This window comes from Loxodonta africana, chromosome 11, assembly GCF_030014295.1.
Source record: "Loxodonta africana isolate mLoxAfr1 chromosome 11, mLoxAfr1.hap2, whole genome shotgun sequence".
In the NCBI taxonomy this organism is placed as follows: Eukaryota; Metazoa; Chordata; class Mammalia; order Proboscidea; family Elephantidae; genus Loxodonta; species Loxodonta africana.
In genome coordinates, this window is record NC_087352.1 from 88,525,635 (window position 1) to 88,546,947 (window position 21,313).

The following is a 21,313-nucleotide window of genomic DNA, read 5'->3' on the forward strand; positions in this document are numbered from 1 at the left end:
TTTCCTTGTATATTCAGTGGTTTTTGTTAATCTTCTCATGGGTAAAAATGAGACTCTAAGAACTAATTGGAAGTGGTGTGTGTGAATGGATGGTGGGTAGGCTAGTAGACAATAGCCATGACTAAATCCATGTTCATATGTGTGTTTGTGTTACTGACTATGGGCCCTATCAGTATTTATAGGTTTTTTTTTTCTCTAGTACTTGTCAGATTCCTTAGAAAACAATCTTTCGTTCTTTTTAATGGAAGGTGTGGGCTTGGCTGTTAGCCTTTAGGAGCCTCTGAGTAGAGAACAGGCTTTTTATGGAGGGTGTGGGTTTCAACAATAAGTATGTGTTGTTGTTAGGTTCTGTCAGATCGGCTCCAACTCATAGCGGCCCTGTATACAACAGAACAGAACGCCATCTGGTTCTGTGCCATCCTCATGATTGTTGTTAGGCTTGAGTCCATTGTTGTAGCTGTTGGGTCAGTCCACCTCATTGAGAGTCTTCCCCTTTTTTGCTGACCCTCCACTTTACCAAACATGATGTCCTTCTCCAGGGAATGATCCCTCCTGATAACATGTCCAAAGTATGTGAGACAAAGTCTCGGCATCCTCGCTTCCAAAGAGTGTTCTGGCTGTATATCTTCCAAGACAGATTTGTTCGTTTTTTTGGCAGTTCACGGTATATTCAATATTCTTCGCCAACACCATAATTTGAAGGCGTCAATTCTTTGGTCTTCCGAATTCATCATCCAGCTTTTGTGTGCATACGAGGTGATTGAAAACATCATGGTGTGGGTCAGGTGCACTTTAGTCTTCAAGGTGACAGCTTGGCTTTTTAACACTTTAAAGAAGTCTTTTGCAGCAAATTTGCCCAATGCAGTGCGTCGTTTGATGTCTTGACTGTTTCCATGGGTGTTTATTATAGACCCAAGTAAAATGAAATCCTTAACAACTTCAGTATTTTTCCATTTATCATGATGTTGCTTATTGGCTCTGTTGTGAGGATCTTTGCTTTTTTTATGTTGAGGTGTAATCTCTACTGAAGGCTGTAGTCTTTGATCTTCATCAGTAAGTGCTTCAAGTCCTCTTCATGTTCAGCAAGCAAGGTTGTGTTATCTGCGTAAGGCAGATTGTTAATGAGTCTTCCTCCAATCCTGATGCTGCCTTCTTCTTAATATAGTCCAGCTTCTTGGATTATTTGGTCAGCATACAGATTGAATAAGTATGGTGAAAGGATATAATCCTGATACAAACCTTTCCTGATTTTGAACCATGCAGTACGAACGACTGCACAGTTAAGTATTCTGGAATTCGCATTGTTCACACTGTTATCCATAATTTGTTATGATCCACACAGCTGAATGCCTTTGCATAGTCAATAAGATACAGGTAAACATCTTTCTGGTATTCTTGGCTTATTTTGCCTGTTGTCAGTATGATACTTCCACCCTCAACTGGCCATGTTGAATTCCCAGACCAAAGATCTTTTGTTTTATCCCTTCCACAGAATTAAACCTCCAGTCTTCAGGAAGCAGTTGCAGGGCAGCCTAGGTGCTTGTAATTGGAATGGCAATCTGAGAGTGTGTTGGCTTTTTTGAGTTCCATTTTTATTCCCATCTCCCATGGTGTTAGCAGTTTCTGAGTTCTGGAGTTTCTGTGGGTTAAATAGAGCTGCTGCTTGGATTTGCCCATTTCCAGCTTAGGATTCAGGTTTTCTTCAATCTTCTTATTTGCTCCTCTTTGTAGCTTCCAGACCATTTATTTATTTATATATATTTTTATGTACTCTCTTGTTCTTTGTCTTTTGGATTTATGGTTTTGTTTTGTTTACCTCTGCTATTTGTAGTGAGTTTTAGGAGGGAGTAGAGATAAATATTTGTGTTTAAATCTACCTTCTTTGGCTGTGTGTGTCAGTTGTTTTCTATTTATGTATCTATATGCACTGTTTTTCCTCAAAATAGGATTATGTTGAACCAGTTTAACCCATTTTATGCTCTTATTATGAATTTTTTTTTCTTTTTGTATTTTAACACTTTCCCACAACATAAATGGAAGCATGTTATTGCATTAGGTCCACGTACCATAATTTACTTCAAGTTAGAATTACTAAAATTAAATGCTGCGTATAAGGTGAAGTCTGAGGAAATAATAAGACTATTGATAGGACAGGGTAGAATTATAGAGTGTCATATTTGGCCATGCCCAGGACCAAATCATTCTTTTGTACATGGGGTCACCATGGGTCGGAGCCAACTCAACAGCAGCTAACAACTAACAGCATATTTGGTGAGAGGTGAATGAATGAGTGATTATAACTTTCCTTAATTTCTTATTCCTTAAGTGTTATATAGACATTTAAAAAATAAACCTTTATCTTTCTTTTAGGTGTTATGTAATGTGTTAAGAACATAAGGAATGGTCTCGTCACGTTTTCATGAGTTATGGTGTCTGAAACATCAATTCTGTCTTGTGGGAAAAGAACTGTAAGTAAACCTCGAGAAATAAACTGATTTTCCCTGTCCTGTGCTTGTATAAGGAAACCCTGGTGGCGTAGTGGTTAAGTGCTGCAGCTGCTAACCAAAGGGTTTGGCAGTTTGAATCCTCCAGGCACTCCTTGGAAACTCTACAGGGCAGTTTTACTCTGTCCTGTAGGGTCGCTATGAGTCAGAATCGACTTGATGGTACTGGGTTTGGTTTTTGGTTTTGATGCTTATAAAAAAAAGTTACTGATTACTTATAGATATGTAATTGGCATACTTCATTCTGCTAGCCTTAAGTGTACAGACTAAGTAATTCAAAAGGAGGAATTAGATTTTATATAAACCAAGGTTATTCTGTGTAATATAGAATTACCATATTTCATGGATTGTACAAAATTTAATTTTTATCTTTTAACTTTTCAGAGATGGCACCACAAAAGGAAATCTGTATTAACAGAGTGTTACATTAAACGAAAGAGGTTAGGTAAGAACTGCAAGCCAACAGATTCAGCAAACAAGGAAAGAAACGTGTTAGCTGTAAGACATGTTTCAAATGAATCAAAGTGCAGTAACTGTAGAGTTCAGAAGAAAAAATTTTCAAAAATTTTGTCAAAACAGACAGATCAGTAATAAATAACTCCTCCAGTAATAAGGCTAGACCTGAAACCAAAATTAATTGAAAAATTAACAAAACAGATTGAACCTAAATTAATTATTTTTTAATAAAAACTTCTAAAAACGTCAGATTAGAATAAATTTTCTTCAAATTTCTATTGCCTTGTGCAAAGTAAAACAATTGTCTTTCAGCATTTATGTCAGCTTTTCTCATGTTCTAGGAATGGCAGAAACCTTACTTGAAGCAAACTAGTATTTCTGTTGAAAATGCATATCAGCATCAGTTAAAGTCAGATTTTTAAGACTGCTCTTCTGAAATAACACTAGGCATTTGGTATTTACACCTACCAGGACCCAAAAATCCTTTCAGAAACTACTCAGAAAAGGAGGACCTTACTCAGGAATGATGTCCATTCAGCAGAAATCAAAAGAGAATTCCTCTAAAGTTACTAAAAAAAGTGAAGATAAGGATTTAGAGACACAAATTCAGGGTTCTCAAAAGAATGTAGCAAAAAAATTAGGTCCAAAGGAAACTGTACAATCACTGGTTAAATCTAGTGAAAATAAAGTAAACCAGCCTGAATCAGGAACACGAATGAGTACAAGGTCAGCAAAGGCAGCATCCAGTGACAAAAAAGCTACTAACTCCATTGATAAAAATATGGTGACTGTGAAAGGACTTTCACAACAAGAATCTACAAAAAAGAAGAAATTATCTCAGAAAAAAACAGCACATGAGACCTTGAAATCAAATGAACAGCTTAACCGGAGATCACAAAGACTACGACAGTTAACAGAAATTTCAGTAAGATCTTTACGTAGTAGAGCAGTTCAGGGTCAAGTTCAAGCACTTAAACAGAGTTTGCCACCAACAAGAAAAAAGCACTGTAGCAATACTCAGAGTAAATCTAATAAAGTTAAAACAAGTGAAGAACATACGAAAAGAAAAGTACTGGAAATAAAATCTGACTCTAAAGAGGATGAAAATTCAGTAATTAACGATGTAATAAATTCTCCCAAAGGAAAGAAACGCAAGGTAGAGCACCAGACAGCCTGTACTTGTAGTTCCCATGGCGTGCAAGGATCTGAAAAGTGTCTTCAGAAGACTACTAGAAAAGAGGAAACAAAACCAGTGCCTGTAACTTCTTCAGAGGTAAAAAGATCAAAAATAAGTATGTCAGTGGTCTCTAAAAAGAATGAGAAAATGAAGTCAGTTCATACACAAGTAAATATTAGTGCAAAACCCCCAAAAAGTCCGCAGCCATCAGTGCCTGACCAAAGTGTAGATAATGACCTGGAGCAAGCAGGAAAGAGCAAACGAGGTAGCATTCTCCAGCTCTGTGAAGAAATTGCTGGTGAAATTGAATCAGATACTGTAGAGGTAAAAAGGGAATCTTCACAAATGCAAAGTTCAAAGGAGGAGAAGCCTACAGAAATAAAATCTGAAGAGACTGATGTTGAAAAACAAATACATCACCACAAGGAGACAAATCAGGATGTTCAGTGTAATCGTTTCTTCCCCAGTAGAAAAACAAAGCCTGTGAAGTGTGTACTAAATGGAATAAACAGCTCAACTAAGAAGAACTCCAATTGGACTAAAATTAAACTCTCAAAATTCAACTCTGTGCAACAAAATAAGTTGGACTCTCAAGCTTCCCCTAGATTGGCCTTATTACGACCCAGTTTTATACCGCCAACATTAGAGATACATCACCCAATGACTCAGAGTACATTTTTAGGGGCAAAACCACATGATTATAAAAACATAGCTTGCCAGCAGGAAAAAATTAAAGAAATTTATTCTGAAGAAGTTAAAAGTAATGATATAGTGGAAATTAATAAAACCACAGGAGGAGCTCCTGAAAATGGTCGTTTGGATAATCAGATACAGCCTTCTCCTGAGCCACCATTATTGGATAATCAGATTAAACAGCCCATTACAGCAACACCAGATAAGGTAATCCGTTTTCGTTATGCATGGTAGAGGTGCCTGAGTACTTTCTAATAAATGTGTTTCCAGCATATTTTAGCTTAAGAATTAAGTCATAAAAGACCGAAGAATCATTTCTTAAGGTATCCTATTAATTTGTAAGAGTTTTATTGATCCAGTCACATGATGATAGTTTCCCTTAGATGTCTTATATTTACATGGATGGTTCTCACTGTTTCCTCATTTTCACCTTTCATTTTTATTTTGTGTAAAACATAAGCTTGTTGAATTCTAGCTTTTCTTTTTAATTTAACACAGTCTTATTTCTATTGTCTATTGTAACCCCAGAAAAGAAATTTCATAGTGACTAAAACCTAGGACTTAAAGTTAAGCCCAGTTCTAACTAAGATATTAAAATAAATTTTAGCCTGGGCAAATGAACTTTTTTTCTCTCTGATAAAATTTAAAAGTTAAAGGACATCTTTAGTAGCAGAGAATGCTTTTGGCTTGAGTTGTTTGGCCAAATTCAACAGTCGGCAAATGTCTGAAAGGTGTAAATCATTTAGTCTTCAGTCCAGGAATAAAATGGTAGAGGTCAAGAATTTTTAAAATGGAACAGTAAATTGAAAAACAATGTTATATCTGGGAGAAACTTTAATGATTATCTGAGGAAGGGTTTTGAAACATTACGCAAGGACTTGACGTCTTTTCTTCCCAAATTAAATTACGTATGGAATGCCAGTATGTAAGACATACCGAAGTTTTATAGAACTGTGTTATACAACTGTGGAGCTCTTGTAAGTGAGAGAACTGAGCCATTGTTGTTGTTAGGTGCTGTTGAGTTGGTTCCGACTCAAGCAACCCCACGTCCAACAGAACAAAACACTCTCTGGTCCTGCTCCATCCTCACAGTCCTTGCTATGTTTGACGCCATTGTTGCAGCCACTGTGTCAGTCCATCTCATGAGGGTCTTTCTCTTTTTCGCTGACCTTCTACTTTACCAAACATGATGTCCTTTTCCGGGGACTGATCCTACCTGATGACACGTCCGAAGTGTGTGAGATGAAGTCTTGCCGTCCTCGCTTCTGAGGAGCATTCTGGCTGTACTTCTTCCAAGACAAATTTGTTTGTTCTCTGGCAGTCAAGTATTCTTCACCAGCACCATAATTCAAAGGCATCAATTCTTTGATCTTCCTTATTCATTGTCCAGCTTTCACATGCATATGAGGCAATTGAAAATACCATGGCATGGGTCAGTTGTGACATCTTTTCTTTTTAACAATTTAAAGAATTCTTTTCCAGCAGATTTGCCCAATGCAGTGCCTCATTTGATTTCTTTTTTTTTTTAATTGTGCTTTAAGTGAAAGTTTACAAATCAAGTCACGCTGTCATACAAAAATTTATATGCACCTTGATGTATACTCCTAATTGCTCACCTCGTAATGAGACAGCACACTCCGTCCCTCCACTTTCTTTTCTAGTCTATTTGGCTAGCTTCTGACCCCCTCTGCCCTCTCATCTCCCCTCCAGACAGGAGATGCCAACATAGTGTCATGTGTCTGCTTGATCCAAGAAGCTCATTCTTCACCAGTATCGTTTTCTATCCCATTGTCCAGTCCAATCCCTGTCTGAAGAGTTGGCTTTGGGAATGGTCCCTGTCTTAGGCTAACAGAAGGTCTGGGGACCACGACCACTGGGGTGCTTCTAGTCTCACTCAGACCATTAAGTCTGGTCTTTTTACGAGAATTTGGGGTCTGTATCACCCTCAAGGGTTCTCTGTTGTGTTCCCTGTCAGAGCAGTCATCAGTTGTAGCTGGGCACCATCCAGTTCTTCTGGTCTCAGGCTGATGTAGTCTCTGGTTTATGTGGCCCTTTTGTATCTCTCGGGCTCATAATTACCTTTTGTCTTTAATGTTCTTCATTCTCCTTTCTTCCAGGTGGATTGAGGCCCATTGATGTACCTTAGATGGCCGCTTGCAAGCGTTTAAGACCCCAGATGCCACTCTCCAAAGTGGGATGGAGACTGTTCTCTTAATAGATTTTATCATTACAGTTGACTTAGATGTCCCCTGAAACCATAGTTCCCAAACTCCCGCCCCTGCTACACTGGCCTTCGAAGCGTTCAGTTTATTCAGGAAACTTCTTTGGTTTTGGTTTAGTTCAGTTATGCTGACCTCTCCTGTATTGTATGTTGTCTTTCCCTTCACCTAAAGTAGTTCTTATCTACTATCTAATTAGTGAAAACCCCTCTCCCTCCCTTCTTCGCCACTCTCGTAACTATCAAAGAATATTTTCTATGTTTTAACTATTTTTCAAGTTCTTATAATAGTGATATTATACAATATTTGTTCTTTTGCAACTGACTAATTTCACTTAGCATAATGCCTTCCAGATTTCTCCATGTTATGAAATGTTTCACAGATTCATCACTGTTATTTATCGATGTGTAGTATTCCATTGTGTGAATATACCATAATTTTTTTACCCATTCATCTGTTGATGGGCACCTTGGTTGCTTCCATCTTTTTGCTATTGTAAACAGTGCTGCAGTCAACATGGGTGTGCATGTGTCTGTTCGTGTAAAGGCTTTTATTTCTCTAGGATATATTCTGAGGAGTGGGATTGCTGGATCTTATGGTAGCTCTATTTCTAGCTTTTTAAGGAAGCGTGAAATAGATTTCCAAAGTGGTTGTACCATTTTACATTCTCACCAGCAGTGTTTAAACGTTCCAGTCTCTCCACAACCTCTCCAACATTTATCATCTTGTATTTCTTTGGATTAATGCCAGCCCTTTTTTTTTTGCTGAAGTGTGATGGAATCTTATTGTAGTTTTGATTTGCATTTCTCTAATGGCTAATGATCGTGAGCATTTCCTCATGTATCTGTTAGCTACCTGAATGTCTTCTTTAGTGAACTGCCTGTTCATATCTTTTGCCCTTTTTTTAACTGGGTTATTTGTCTTTTTGTAGATGAGTTTTTGCAGTACCATGTAGATTTTAGAGATCAGGTGCTAATCAGAAATGTCATAGCTAGAAACTTTTTCCCAATCTGTAGGTAACCTTTTTACTCTTCTGGTGAAGTCTTTGGATGAGCATAGGTGTTTGATTTTTAGGAGCTCCCAGCTATCTAGTTTCTCTTCTGCATTGTTAGTAATGTTTTGTATACTGTTCATGCCATGTATTAGGGCTCCTAACATTGTCCCTATTTTTTCTTACATAATCTTTATCATTTTAGATTTTATATTTAGGTCTTTGATCCATTTTGAGTTAGCTTTTGTGCATGGTGTGAAGTATGGGTCTTGTTTCATTTTTTTGCAGATGGATATCCAGTTATGCTAGCGCCATTTGTTAAAAAGACTGTCTTTTCCCCGTTTAACTGACTTTGGGCCTTTATCCAATGCAAACTGCTCATATGTGGATGGATTTATGTCTGGATTCTCAATTCTGTTCCATTGGTGTATACATCTGTTGTTGTACCAGTACCAGGCTGTTTTGACTACTGTGGTGTATAATAGGTTCTAAAATCAGGTAGAGTGAGGCTTCCCCCTTTGTTCTTTTTCAGTTATGCTTTACTTCTCCGGGGCCTCTTTCCCCTCCATATGAAGTTGGTGATTTGTTTCTCCATCTCACTAAAGGATGTTGTTGCGATTTGGATCGGAATTGCATTGTATCTATAGATCGCTTTTGGTAGAATAGACATTTTTATAATGTTAAGTCTTCCTATCCATGAACAAGGTATGTTTTTCCATTCACGTAGGTCTCTTTTGGTTTCTTGCAATAGTGTTTTGTAGTTTTCTTTGTGTAAGTCTTTTATATCTCTGGTAAGACTTATTCCTAAGTATTTTATCTTCTTGGGTGCTACTGTGAATAGCACTAATTTGGTGATTTCCTGCTCGATGTTCTTTTTGTTGGTATAGAGGGATCCAACTGGTTTTTGTATGTTTATCTTGTATCTTCAAACTCTGCTGAACTCTTGTATTATTTTCAGTAGTTTTCTTGAGGATTCTTTAGGGTTTTCTGTGTGTAAGATCACGTGATCTGCAAATAGAGATACTTTGACCTCTTCCTTTCCAATCTGGATGCCCTTTATTTCTTTATCTAGCCTAATCGCTCTGGCTAGGACCTCCAGCATGATGTTGAATAAGAATGGTGATAAAGGGCATCCTTCTCTGGTTCCCAATCTCAAGGGGAAAGCTTTCAGACTCTCTCCGTTTAGGATGATGTTGGCTGTTGGCTTTGTATAAATGCCCTTTATTATGTTGAGGAATTTTCCTTCTATTCCTATTTTGCTGAGGGTTTTTATCATGAATGGGTGTTGAACTTTGTCAAATGCCTTTTCTGCATAAATTGATAAAATCATGTAGTTCTTTTGTTTTATTTATATGATGGATTACATTAATTGTTTTTCTAATGTTGAACCATCCCTGCACACCTGGTATGAATCCCACTTGGTCATGGTGAATTATTTTTTTGATATGGTGTTGAATTCTGTTGGCTAGAATTTTGTTGAGGATTTTTGCATCTAAGTTCACGAGGGATATAGGTCTGTAGTTTTCTTTTCTTGTGGAGTCTTTCCCTGGTTTTGGTATCAGGGATATGCTGGCTTCATAGAATGAGTTTGGGAGTATTCCATCCTTCTCTATGCTCTGAAATACTTTTAGTAGTAGTGATGTTAACTCTTCTCTGAAAGTTTGGTAGAACTCTGTAGTGAAGCTGTCCGGTCCAGGGCGTTTTTTTTGGTTGGGAGTTTTTTGATTACCTTTTCAATCTCTTCTTTTGTTATGGGTCTATTTAGTTGTTCTACCTCTGTTTGTGTTAGTTTAGATCGGTAGTATGTTTCTAGGAATTCATCCACGTTTTCTAGGTTTTGAAATTTGTTAGAGTACAGTTTTTTGTAGTAATCTGATATGATCCTTCTAATTTCAGTTGGGTCTGTTGTAATATCGCCCATGTCATTTCTTATTCGGGTTATTTGCTTCGTCTCCTGTTTTTCTGTTGTCAGTTTGGCTTGTGGTTTATCAGTTTTGCTAATTTTTTCAAAGATCCAGCTTTTGGTCTTGTTAATTCTTTTAATTGTTTTTCTGTTTTCTATTTCATTTAATTCTCCTCTGACTTTTATTATTTCCTTTCTTCTTTTGCCTGAGGGTATCTTTTGTTGCTTTCTTTCTATTTGTTCAAGTTGTAGGGATTATTCTTAGATTTTGGTCCTGTCTTCTTTTTGTATGTGTGCATTTATTGATGTAAATTGGCATCCAAGCACTGCTTTCTTTGTGGCCCAAAGGCTCTGATAGCAAGTGTTCTCATTCTCATTGGATTCCATGAATTTCTTTGTTCCATCCTTACTGTCTTCTATAACCCAGTCTCTTTTGAGCAGGGTATTGTTCAGTTTCCAAGTGTTTGATTTCCTTTCCCTGCTTTTTCTGCTATTGATTTCCACTTTTATAGCCTTATGGTCAGAGAAGATGCTTTGTAATATTTTGGTGTTTTGGATTCTGCTAAGGCTTGCTTTATGACCTAATATGTGGTCTATTCTAGAGAATGTTCTATGTGTACTAGAAAAGAAAGTATACTTGGTTGCTGTCGAGTGGAGTGTTCTGTATATGTGTATGAGGTCAAGTTGGTTGATTGTGGCATTGAGGTCTTCTGTGACTTTATTGAGCTTCTTACTGGATGTCCTGTCCTTCACCGAAAGTGGTGTGTTGAAGTCTCATGTTATAATTGTGGAGTTGTCTGTCTCACTTTTCAGTACTGTTAGAGGTTGTTTTGTGTATCTTGCAGCCATGTCATTGGATGCATAAATATTGAATGTGGTTATATCCTTTTGGTATATTGTCCCTTTAATCATTATATAGTGTCCTTCCGTGTCCTTTATGGTGGATTTAACTTTCACGTCTATTTTGTCAGAAATTAATATTGCCACTTCTGCTCTTTTTTGATTGTTGTTCATTTGGTATATTTTTTCCCATTCTTTGATTTTTTTGTGTGTGTCTCTAAGGTGTGTCTCTTGTGGGCAGCATATGGACAGTATCAGGTTTTTTATCCATTCTGCCACTCTCTGTCTCTTTACTGGTGCATTTAGTACATTTACATGCAGTGTAATTACGGATAGGTATGAATTTAGTGCAGTCATTTGATGTCTTTTTTTGTGTGTAGTTTTCAGTTTCATTTTCCCACTTAATTTTTTGTGCTGAGTATTATCTTTATATATTGTCTTTCCCCCTTCTTTGTTGTTGATTTTGTTTCTGCTGAGTCTCTATTTTTTTCTTATATTGTATTTTGATGTGTAGGATAGTTTTTCTCTCATGTGTTTACGTTAATATTTACCCATTTTTTTAAAATTTAAACCTTTTATTTCTTTTATTGTCTTCCCTCTTTATTATTTTAATGTTGTCTTCTTTTACATAATAACATTGCTTTTTCCCTGTTTTGAGCCTTTTTTTTATCTTGATTTAGTTTTTTGATTTGCTTGTCTGGGTTAACATCTGATTGCTCTGCCCAGTGTTGTAGTCTTGGGTTGATACCTGATATTACTAATTTTTTAACCGAAGATCTCGCTTTAGTATGTGTTGTAATTTTGGTTTGGTTTTTATGAATTCCCTAAACTTCTGTTTATCTGGAAATGTCCTAATTTCGCCTTCACATTTGAGAGACAGTTTTGCTGGATATATGATTCTTGGCTGGCAAGTTTTTTCCTTCAGTTCTGTCTATAAGTCATCCCATTGCCTTCTTGGGTGCATGGTTTCTGCCGAGTAGTCCGAGTTTATTCTTATTGGCTCTCCTTTGTAGGTGGCTTTTCGTTTATCCCTAGTAAAACCAAAATGCACTGTCGTCAAGTCGGTTCCCACTCATAGTGACCCTATAGGACAGAGTAGAACTGCCCCATAGAGTTTCCACGGAGCGCTTGGTGGATTTGCACTGCTGACCTGTTGGTTAGCAGCTGTAGCACTTAACCACTACGCCACTAGGGTTTTCCTTAGTAGCTCTTAAAATTCTCTCTTTGTCTTTGGTTTTGGCAAGTTTGAGTATAATATGTCTTGGTGACTTTCTTTTAAAATCTTTATGTGGTGTTCGATGAGCATCTTGGACAGATACCGTCTCATCTTTCACTATATCAGGGAAGTTTTCTGCCAACAAATCTTCAACATTTCTCTCTGTATTTTCTTTTATCCCTCCCTGTTCTGGTACTCCAGTCGCTCGTAGGTTATTTCTCTTGATAGAGTCCCACGTGATTCTTAAGGTTTCTTCATTTTTTTAAATTCTTTTATCTGATTTTTCTTCAAGTATGTTGGTGTCAGTTGCTTTATCTTCAGGGTCACAAACTCTGCCTTCCACTTTCTCGATTCTGCTCCCCTGACTTTCTATTGAGTTGTCTAACTGTAATTTTTTTGTTAATCTTCTGAATTTCTCATTGCTCTCTGTCTGTGGATTTTTCTAGCTTATTAAATTTTTCATTGTGTTTCTGAATAACCTTTTTAATTTCTTCAACTGTCTTATCTGTGTGTTCCTTCGCTTGTTCTGTTTATTGCCTGATTTCCTTCCTGATGTCTTGAAGGGTTCTGTATATTAATCTTTTGTATTCTGCCTCTGGTAATTTCAGGAAGGCACTTTCATCTAGAAGATCTCTTGATTCTTTGTTTGGAAAGTTTGTTGAGGTGATCATAGTCTGTTTCTTTTTGTGACTTGATACTGACTAGTGTCTCCGAGCCATCTATAAGTCATTGTATTAGTTTATTTTATGTTTGCTTACTGTGTCATAGCTTCTTGCTTTGTTTTGTTTTTATATGCCCAGGTGGGTTGCTTGAGTAGCTAGCTGGAGTATTTTCACCTTTGAAGCTCTGACGTCCTGTCCTCAGATGACTAGAGCTGTCATCAGGTATATCAGTCTAGGAGTCCATTCACTTTTCTGGTATGAATTCAGCTCAGGTGTCCAGGTAGGTGGTCATTAAGTGTGTGGTACAGGATCTGTCCTACAGTCTTGGCGGGGTAGGGGTGATTGCTGTAGCTACCAGTATCTGGTTTCAGCAGGGGGTCATGCTCTAAAGAAGGTGGGGGCTGAGAATCGTACCCCAAGTGTGTTTGAGGAAAGCGTGTCTGTGTTCCCTAGAATGTACAGGTGGGTGGATTCTGCAGACAGACCATGGTTACCCAGTGTTTTTGGTTGTAATGACTGGGAGGTACCAGTTACTCCTGGACCGCTGTCGTGGGTGGCTTAGTGATCTGAGTGGAGCCACCAATCCTCATGCCCCTAATGTGGGTAGGTGAGGACCCTGCTTAATAGGCAAAGGAATGTCAAACATCAAATACCCACCTCTTCACCACACAGTTGAAACAGTTGTGGTCTGCCAACAAGGGCCTGTTCTCCTGAAATAGGCCCACACAGGTCCACGCAAGGGGGAAAGTTACTCAAAGTCCGCGGATCTTTTATGCCTGGACAGGAGCCGCTTCTATCTTGAGCTCCCCAGGATAGTGGAGCTGGCAAATTATCTTTTCCCCCCTCTGCGAATTTATTCCTTCTCCAAGGCCGGGAGGATGGCTCTAGGCCCAGGGAAATCAACTGCCACTGAAGCCTGTTTGGGTGCGGGGGGTCCGGTAAAACATATGCGGGTACTTAGCTTTTGCTGAGAGCGCCCTTCTCTGGTTTCAGAGGTGTAGATAGGCTGTGTGGCTGGCTGCTTCTCCTTGAGGAAACTGCAGCCAAGCATTAGCAGCAGCCTGCCGCAGCAGCTCCCGGGAATGGTGCCTGAGGGCTCCTGGCGGATCAGGTCCGGTAACTCCTCTCCGCTTCTGAACTGTCTCCCCCTCCACCCTGCCGATCAGTTCGTTTTCTAACTTTGGGATTGATGTTCAGGTCTCCTAGCTTGTCGTAAATATTGTCGTTTCACTGGTTTTTTCAGGTCTTTGTCGTAAACAGTCTCCGGAAGCGTCTGTCTATTCAGCCATCTTGCCCCCTCATTTGATTTCTTGACTGCTGCTTCCATTGGCATTGATTGTGGATCCAAATAAAATGAAATCCTTGACAACTTCAGTCTTCTCTCTGTTTATCATGATGTTGCTTATTGGTCCAGTTGTGAGGATTTTTGTTTTCTTTATGTTGAGGTGTAATCCATACTGAAGGGTGTGGTGTTTGATCTTCACCTGTAAGTAGTTTCCACAGCAGAAATGAAATTAGAATCTAGGTGTTCTGATTCTCAGCCAAGCATTCTTTCTACTATGCCGTAGTCTTGACATTAAAAGATCATTTGAGCAAAAAGTTTATCACAAGTAGAGAAAAAAATGAAGTCACCCTAAAGTTTTTGAAGTGATTTAAAGTTTTTTTAGAGGCATTTTCGTATTGGAGCAGATTTGACAGAATTAGGAGTCTGGATTATATGCCAGAAGCCGTAAAAAGAGATCAGTGTCTGTTATTCTTATGGGCTAGAAATTAAGGAGAACTTAAAGGGAACAGACACCGTATAAAAGTGGCTGCTTGTGGAGATGGGATGGCTTTCTATTCAAGTGAAATCTTTGCCAGGAAATTGATAGCAACACTCTAGGTACATGTCAGAATTTATTTCCTAACTCTGTGCTGCATAAATCCTTATGAAAACTCAAAATGAAGAAATATTATGGAGAATATATTAAAAGACAGGAAATTTAATCAGCTCCTTTGGCCTAAAATATTGACTGAACGACAGTATGTTAAAGTATACTAGGATAAAACTCATTGCCATTGAGCCAGTTTCGACTCACAGAAACCCCATAGGACAGAGTAGAACTGCCTCTGTAAGATTTCCAAGGCTGTAATGTTTTAAAAATTTATTATTATTTTTAATGTTTATGAGGAAACCCTGGTGGCGTGGTGGTTAAGTGCTATGGCTGCTGACCAAGAGGTCAGCAGTTTGAATCCTCCAGGCACTCCTTGGAAATTCTATGGGGGCGGTTCTACTCTGTCCTATAGGGTCACTGTGAGTCAGAATCGACTCGACAGTGGTGCGTTGGGTTTGGGAATCTTTGTGGAAGCCTACTGCCACATCTTTCTCACACTGAGCAGCTGGTGGATTTGAGCCACTGACCTTTTGCTTAGCAGCCAAGCACTGTGCCTGAAGATGCTTTATTAGAGCATATTATTTTGATCTTTTACAACATTGCTTTTAATTGTGCTTTGAATTTACATAGTTCTTCTGTTTTGAAAAACATTATAAAAGACAGTCCTGTGAAATTTGTTGCTATGTTAATAATTTTTCTTTCATTTTGAAGTTCTTGAATATCCTAAACATTCAGAATATCATAGAGACTAACACCCACTGAGGTATCAGCCTCTTAGATTTGAAAAAATTAACTTTTTGTTGAATTACTTCATATCTTTTCAAATAAGAAAAGTACATTACAAATATAGTTGAACACGCTACTTCCATCTTCATTTCACTGCCCTACCTCCCCATGTTCCTGAAGTTGGTGTGAATTTATTCTCTTTATTTTTATGATTTTACTGTATGTGTGTATTCACAAAGAATACTTAGCTTTGTTTTGTGTTTTGAATTTTTATATAAATGCTAACATAACTATGTTTTTGCAACTGGGTTTTGTGCAATCAACATTGTATTTTATACTTATGGATATGTGGGTATTTTGAGAGCTGTAAAGGGATTTACCATAATTTATCTTTTTCCCCATTAAAGGGCTTATAGATTGTTTTCAGTTTTTTCACCAATATTAACAATGTGATCACTATCACGGAGTGATCAGTAAATGTGGTGGTGACTATATCAGTTCAAGACATATTTGAGTGCTTGCTGTGCCAGAGACACTGTGATAGGCTACAGAATATGACATGTTTCCTGCCTTTAAGGAATTTACATTATAGTGGTCACTTAGAGATTTCTCTTCACTCCATAACCGATAAGTGAGGTAGCTCAGTTTAGCCATCATAATAGCTCTTGTTTAATGAACCCTGCATCTTTGTTAGGCAAAGGAGAGCTTCATATACTCCTCATCACAGTTTACAATGTAGATTCTATTATTATGTATTTCATATGAGGAAAATGAAACTTAGAGATTTAAGTAACTTGTCTTACTGACTGGCTAATAAGTGATGGAGCCAGGATTTAAACTGAGATTGTCTAGTTTCAGAGCCCAGCCAGATTCATAACGATGGGGCAGGTAGGAGAATGCAAAAAACAAGCATTATATCACTGTAAACTTTTCCTATTGACCACCTGTAATTTTGTTCTTTTAATTACATGATGTCAGCCTCAGAAGTACTGAGAAATAATGATGGTTGTTAAGGGTAAACATCCAGTTGACCCTCTGAATTCTTGGGGTTGAATTTAAATTATTCGGACCTTAGAAATGTTAAAACTTAATGATTTTATAATTTGTTTTTTAAGTCAGTAATTTACTAACTTCCTATTTATTAGTGACTGTTGGAGTAATTAGTAAGCATCTCATGGTTATTATTTTTCTTTTTTCCTGCTTTGATTTTCAGTGACAAAAAATAATGCATGTTCATTATAACCTTAACAATATAGATAGGTATATAAAGACATAGAATTGTTTCTCACCTCATTTCCCTGAGATAGCAACTGTTAAAAGTTTGGGATTATTTTCTTTTGCCAGTTATTAATTGAGTGACTACTATGTCAAGGTTCTGAACTAGGGTTCTTGGGAGTACAGAAAGGTCCCTGGGTGGTAAAAATGGTTTGAGCTCAGCTTTGCTGAGGTTGGTGGTTTGAATCTACCCAGAAGTGCCACAGAAGAAAGGCCTGGTGATCTGCCTCCCTAAAGATTACAACCAAGAAAACCTTATGGAGCTGTTCTACTCTGTAACTCACGGGATTTCTATGAGTCAGAATCAATTCAATGACAGTGTGGTTTTTTTTTTTTTTTTGGAGAGGAGGAGTGGGAGATACAAAGATAAATGCAGTGTGGTGCTTGCTTTTAAGAGTTATAAGAGATAAGTCATATCACAAATAACTAATTGAAAATAGAAAGTGCTAAGGGGTTGAAAGAGTTAAAGTAGACAAGGGAGAATTATTCTAAATTTTGGGAAGTATCTGGGCAAGGCTGGAGAAGGCTTTGTGGAAGAGGTTAATACTTGAGCCATGAGTTGAATTTACATGGAGAGAAGTGTGTTCTAGATCAGCACTATCCAATAGACATATAATATGAGACACATACGCAATTTAAAGTTTTCTATTAGCCACATTAAAAAAGCAAAAGGAAACAGGTAAAATTAATTCTAATATTTTTTTAACCTGACATATAAAAATATTATTTCAACATGTATTCAATATAAAAATTGAGATTTTTTTTTTTGAACTACGTCTTTGAAATCTGGTATGTGTTTTATACATGAAATACCACATCTCAATTTGTATTAACCACACTTTAAGTACGCAATAGTTACATGTGATAGTAGCTACCATAGTGGGCAGTGCAAGTCTAGACAGATGAAACTGAGCAAAGGTATAGAGCCATGTGAATGTGGAATGTATTTGTGGGAGTCGTAAAGTTTTAAATTTACCATGTAAGGGAGTAATGGGAGCTGATGCTGAGAGGAGTAGTTTGTGGAGAGACATTTAACACATGTCTGTGTTAATTACTCTGAATATGATGTTTCTTAGTATACTTAGATTTACTGAAAGTGTATTGGGATAAGATTCAAGGGTTGATATAAAAGTAAATATTAACATTTTGAATTATACGTGTTCAGAATTTTAGTTTGTGTTTGGAATCCAAGCTTGAAAACACTCCGGTGGAAAATACCACAGTTTCAGCTCTGCTTAATCAAGCAAAAATTGATAAAGGAGAGAGTAAATTTCCAGGTAATACTTTGAAAATATTATTCAGATTTCACAGTGTTTAGCGATACTTTTGTTAGTGAAATAGGAAACTCTGTCTTCTACCAGGAAGCCCTGGTGGCGTAGTCGTTAAGTGCTACGGCTTCTAACCAAAGAGTCGGCAGTTCAGATCCGCCAGGCACTCCTTGGAAACTCTATGGAGCAGTTCTACTCTGTCCTGTAGGGTTGCTATGAGTTGGAATCGACTCTACAGCACTGGTTTGGTTTTGTTTGGTATCTTCTACCAAATAAGCCTGTTAATTTTTACCATTGCTTGTTTTTCAAGTGCATTCTTTGAGAATTTCTTCTGTCCGTTGACTTAAAGTATGGCCCTTTGCCTCCCTACCAAAAGGTATTTTGTTCTTAATCTTTTATTTTGATTGTGCCTTACTCTTCTGGGAAATCCTGGTGGTGTAGTGGTTAAGAGCTATGGCTGCTAACCAAAAGGTCGGTGGTTGGAATTCACCAGGCGCTCCTTGGAAACTCTGTAGGGGCAGTTCTACTCTCCCTATTGGGTCGCTATGAGTCGGAATTGACTTGACAGCAGTGGGTTTGGTTTTGTGGTTACTCTCCCAGGAAGTGTTATTTCATGAGTTGCTGAAGTTAATGGTAGTATTAATTCTCGAGTATGAATGACTGTGCTTTACCACTTCAGATTCTTATCTTTAACCCTCAATTATTCAACTTTAAGTGATTTTCAGAATTGAACTCAAGGATTTACTGAATGTTGCAGTTTGCCCACGTAAAAGCTATTCTTGTAATCTTGTGACATTATCTTGACAATATGTTATTTGAACTGCTGGGTGGAGATTTACTTACCCATGTCAGCTGAAGCACCGTGGGGCTATAGAATGGACACCCAAAAGAGAAAAAAAAAACAAAAACCCATCTCCTTCGAGTCGATTCTGAGTCATAGCAACCCTATAGGACAGAGTAGAACTGCTCCACAAGGTTTCCAAGGAGTGGCTAGTGGGTTCGCACTGCTACCTTTTGGTTAGCAGCCAAATGCTTAACCACTACGCCACCAGGGCTCCTGGGGCTATAGAAAAGAAACTCATAACTGCTATTGTTTCTCTCTGCTAAAGGAAAGGTATAGTTAGAGCATAATGTTCAGATCAGGTAATTGCTGCCATTAGATATCATTTAATCTTTTCTCATAGTGGGGGGAGGGCAGGTGTTATAAATATGAGAAATGCATTTATTTATTCATTAGAACATAAAATGATGATTGCATTTATTAATGTGATTAAAACTTCAGAGATTGTATTTTTCTTAAAAAGGAAATGTGTGCATTTCCATTTTGAGTTTGTATAATTATGCAGGTCATTTACAGAATTTCCTTTATTGTTCATTGCCAGTAATTATTGGTGAAACTAGAGATAAATTCCTGTTAATCCATCATTAGATCTCTTTGTAGCTGTGTAGTCCACATATAGAACAGCCTTTCTGCCTCTTCTCTGAAGAGTACTGTCTAAGTAGGAGGGGAGTTCTGACTTTATCACATGATCTTTATTAAAAGTAAAGCATTTAGTGCATTGAGTTTTTTTTTTTCCCTCCCTTTTTGTATAATTGATTTTTGACCGTTTGGTGGCGAGCTAGTACAAAACTTAATACATAACCCATCTTACTGATTAATTTACAGGTTCAGCTTCCAAACAGCACAGTACACTCAATAACCAAACATCTAAAAACAGTGACAACAGGTAAGATATTAGTTAGATGTAAGTATAAATCTTTGAGTTTGGAGGATTTTTCCCAAAAAAGCTATGCTAGTAATCTTCAGTTTTCCTTGTAGAAAGACAGTGATACAATTTCTCGTTGTATTACACTTTTTTCTATGCCTGTATGTACTGTTTTATAGCTTTTGTTTTTCTTAATGTATCATGGGTATCTTTTCCACTTCCCATTTCATCCACCTCATTCTTTTAAATTCTGTCGTAGATTCCAGTATGTGAAAGTTCCATGGATTATTTAATTGCTCTCTACTTTGTGGGCATTTTAGTTGTTTATAGTTTATTTCTATTAAAAACCAAAATAAAATCCTGTGGCAAACACATGTATCTGCCCACTTGTGTGACAATATCTCTAGGGTAAATTCATAGCTGTAGGACTTATTATCTGGCATTGCCAAATTTCCCTCCAGGGTGGCTGGGCCTGTTATGCTCGAAGCTACAGTGTTTGAGAATGCTCATTTCGCCACACCCTTGGAAATACTGGGTATTATCAATATGTAAGTGTTTTAAATGGGTTTAGAGCTTTTTGTTCTGTTTTTAATGTTAGAATTAAATTCGGTCTGACTTATTTTGCCTTAGGTATTACCAACAAACAGTATCCAGGACAAACTGTAGTGACTCAGATGGCTAAAGCTATAAAACTAAACTTAGAAACTACAGTTTTTGTTTGTTGTGAATTAGTTTTCTTGATTTTTTTGGAAGGTTATTTTTCCCCTTGAAAGGTGGGACTTGTCAGTATTGTATAAAAAATAAGCTATTTTGTTCCCTCCAATGATTTGAGGTGATACGGATTTCTACCATTTAATACAATTTTTTTTTTTTTAAAGGGAGACACCACCAAATCATCCTTGGCCTAAGTGCAATTCTCATTTGGAGATAAAAATTCCAAAGGACTTAAAACTAAAAGAAGCAGAGAAAGCTGATGAGAAACAGTTGATCATAGTAAGCATACAAATTTGACCTACTTTTTTGTGAAGTCTTATTATAAGCACCCTGTTTATATAAGTTGTTGAAGAATAAATTTATTCCTTTTTTGAAAGAAGCTTCTTTTGTCATCGTAAATCTTGGAAATAGGCATATCATTACAAAGTCCCACCCCCCAAATAAATGTCAAGTTCATCCTGTAACAAGTAATGAAAATTCAATTTTCATATTTCTGGTTTCATTTATAACAGATTATATAATATTGTAACTTTCTTACATATGTCATTTGATCACTACCTTCTTTCAGTAGTTGATTTAAATTTTAAAATAAAGCTTAATACATAAAATGGTTTTAAATATCTATACTTTATAAGTGGGAGAAAGATGTGGCAGTCTGATTCTGTGAAGATTTACAGCCTTAGAAACCCTATGGGGTGGTTCTACTCGTCCTGTAGGATTGCTACGAGTCAGAATTGACTTGACAGCAGTAGTTTTTTTTAAATATATACTTTATAATTTTAAAAATAAATTTTATGGGCAGATAAACCAGTAGTTAATTGGAAGTAGAAAATAAGTACAATGTGGTGGCAAGGTAGAAAAAGAGGGAGTTACTTTGAATGATTTTGAAAAATCTAAGGGAGTGAGGACAACATAAAAATGAAGGAACCCATACATAGTAAGAGGGACATTTAATGTAGTTCCAGTCAGCATCATCAGTAGAGATTTGAGGGGAACAGGTGATTGATTCGAACATTTATATGGGAGAGAATAACTTTGTAAAAATTGTCTAGAGGTTTTTGAGAAGGAATATGAAGGGAAAACATGTTT

At 37.2% G+C, this 21,313-nt stretch overlaps 1 protein-coding gene across 9 annotated transcripts in view; it reads left to right on the forward strand.

Moving 5' to 3' along the window:
* ESCO1 (establishment of sister chromatid cohesion N-acetyltransferase 1) overlaps positions 1-21,313 on the forward strand; it is a 133,906-nt gene that overhangs the window by 40,940 nt on the left and 71,653 nt on the right. For 6 of the 9 annotated variants that reach the window (XM_064294661.1, XM_064294656.1, XM_064294657.1 and 3 more), the window contains 6 exons: positions 2,371-2,468; positions 2,889-5,037; positions 17,702-17,813; positions 19,471-19,531; positions 19,972-20,058; positions 20,389-20,503. In XM_064294661.1, the coding sequence (XP_064150731.1) occupies positions 3,484-5,037; positions 17,702-17,813; positions 19,471-19,531; positions 19,972-20,058; positions 20,389-20,503 (1,929 nt within the window). In that variant the 5' untranslated portion in view covers positions 2,371-2,468; positions 2,889-3,483. The remainder of the gene's footprint in view (positions 1-2,370; positions 2,469-2,888; positions 5,038-17,701; positions 17,814-19,470; positions 19,532-19,971; positions 20,059-20,388; positions 20,504-21,313) is intronic. The other 3 variants (XM_064294662.1, XM_003406361.4, XM_064294660.1) reach the window with 2 other exon arrangements.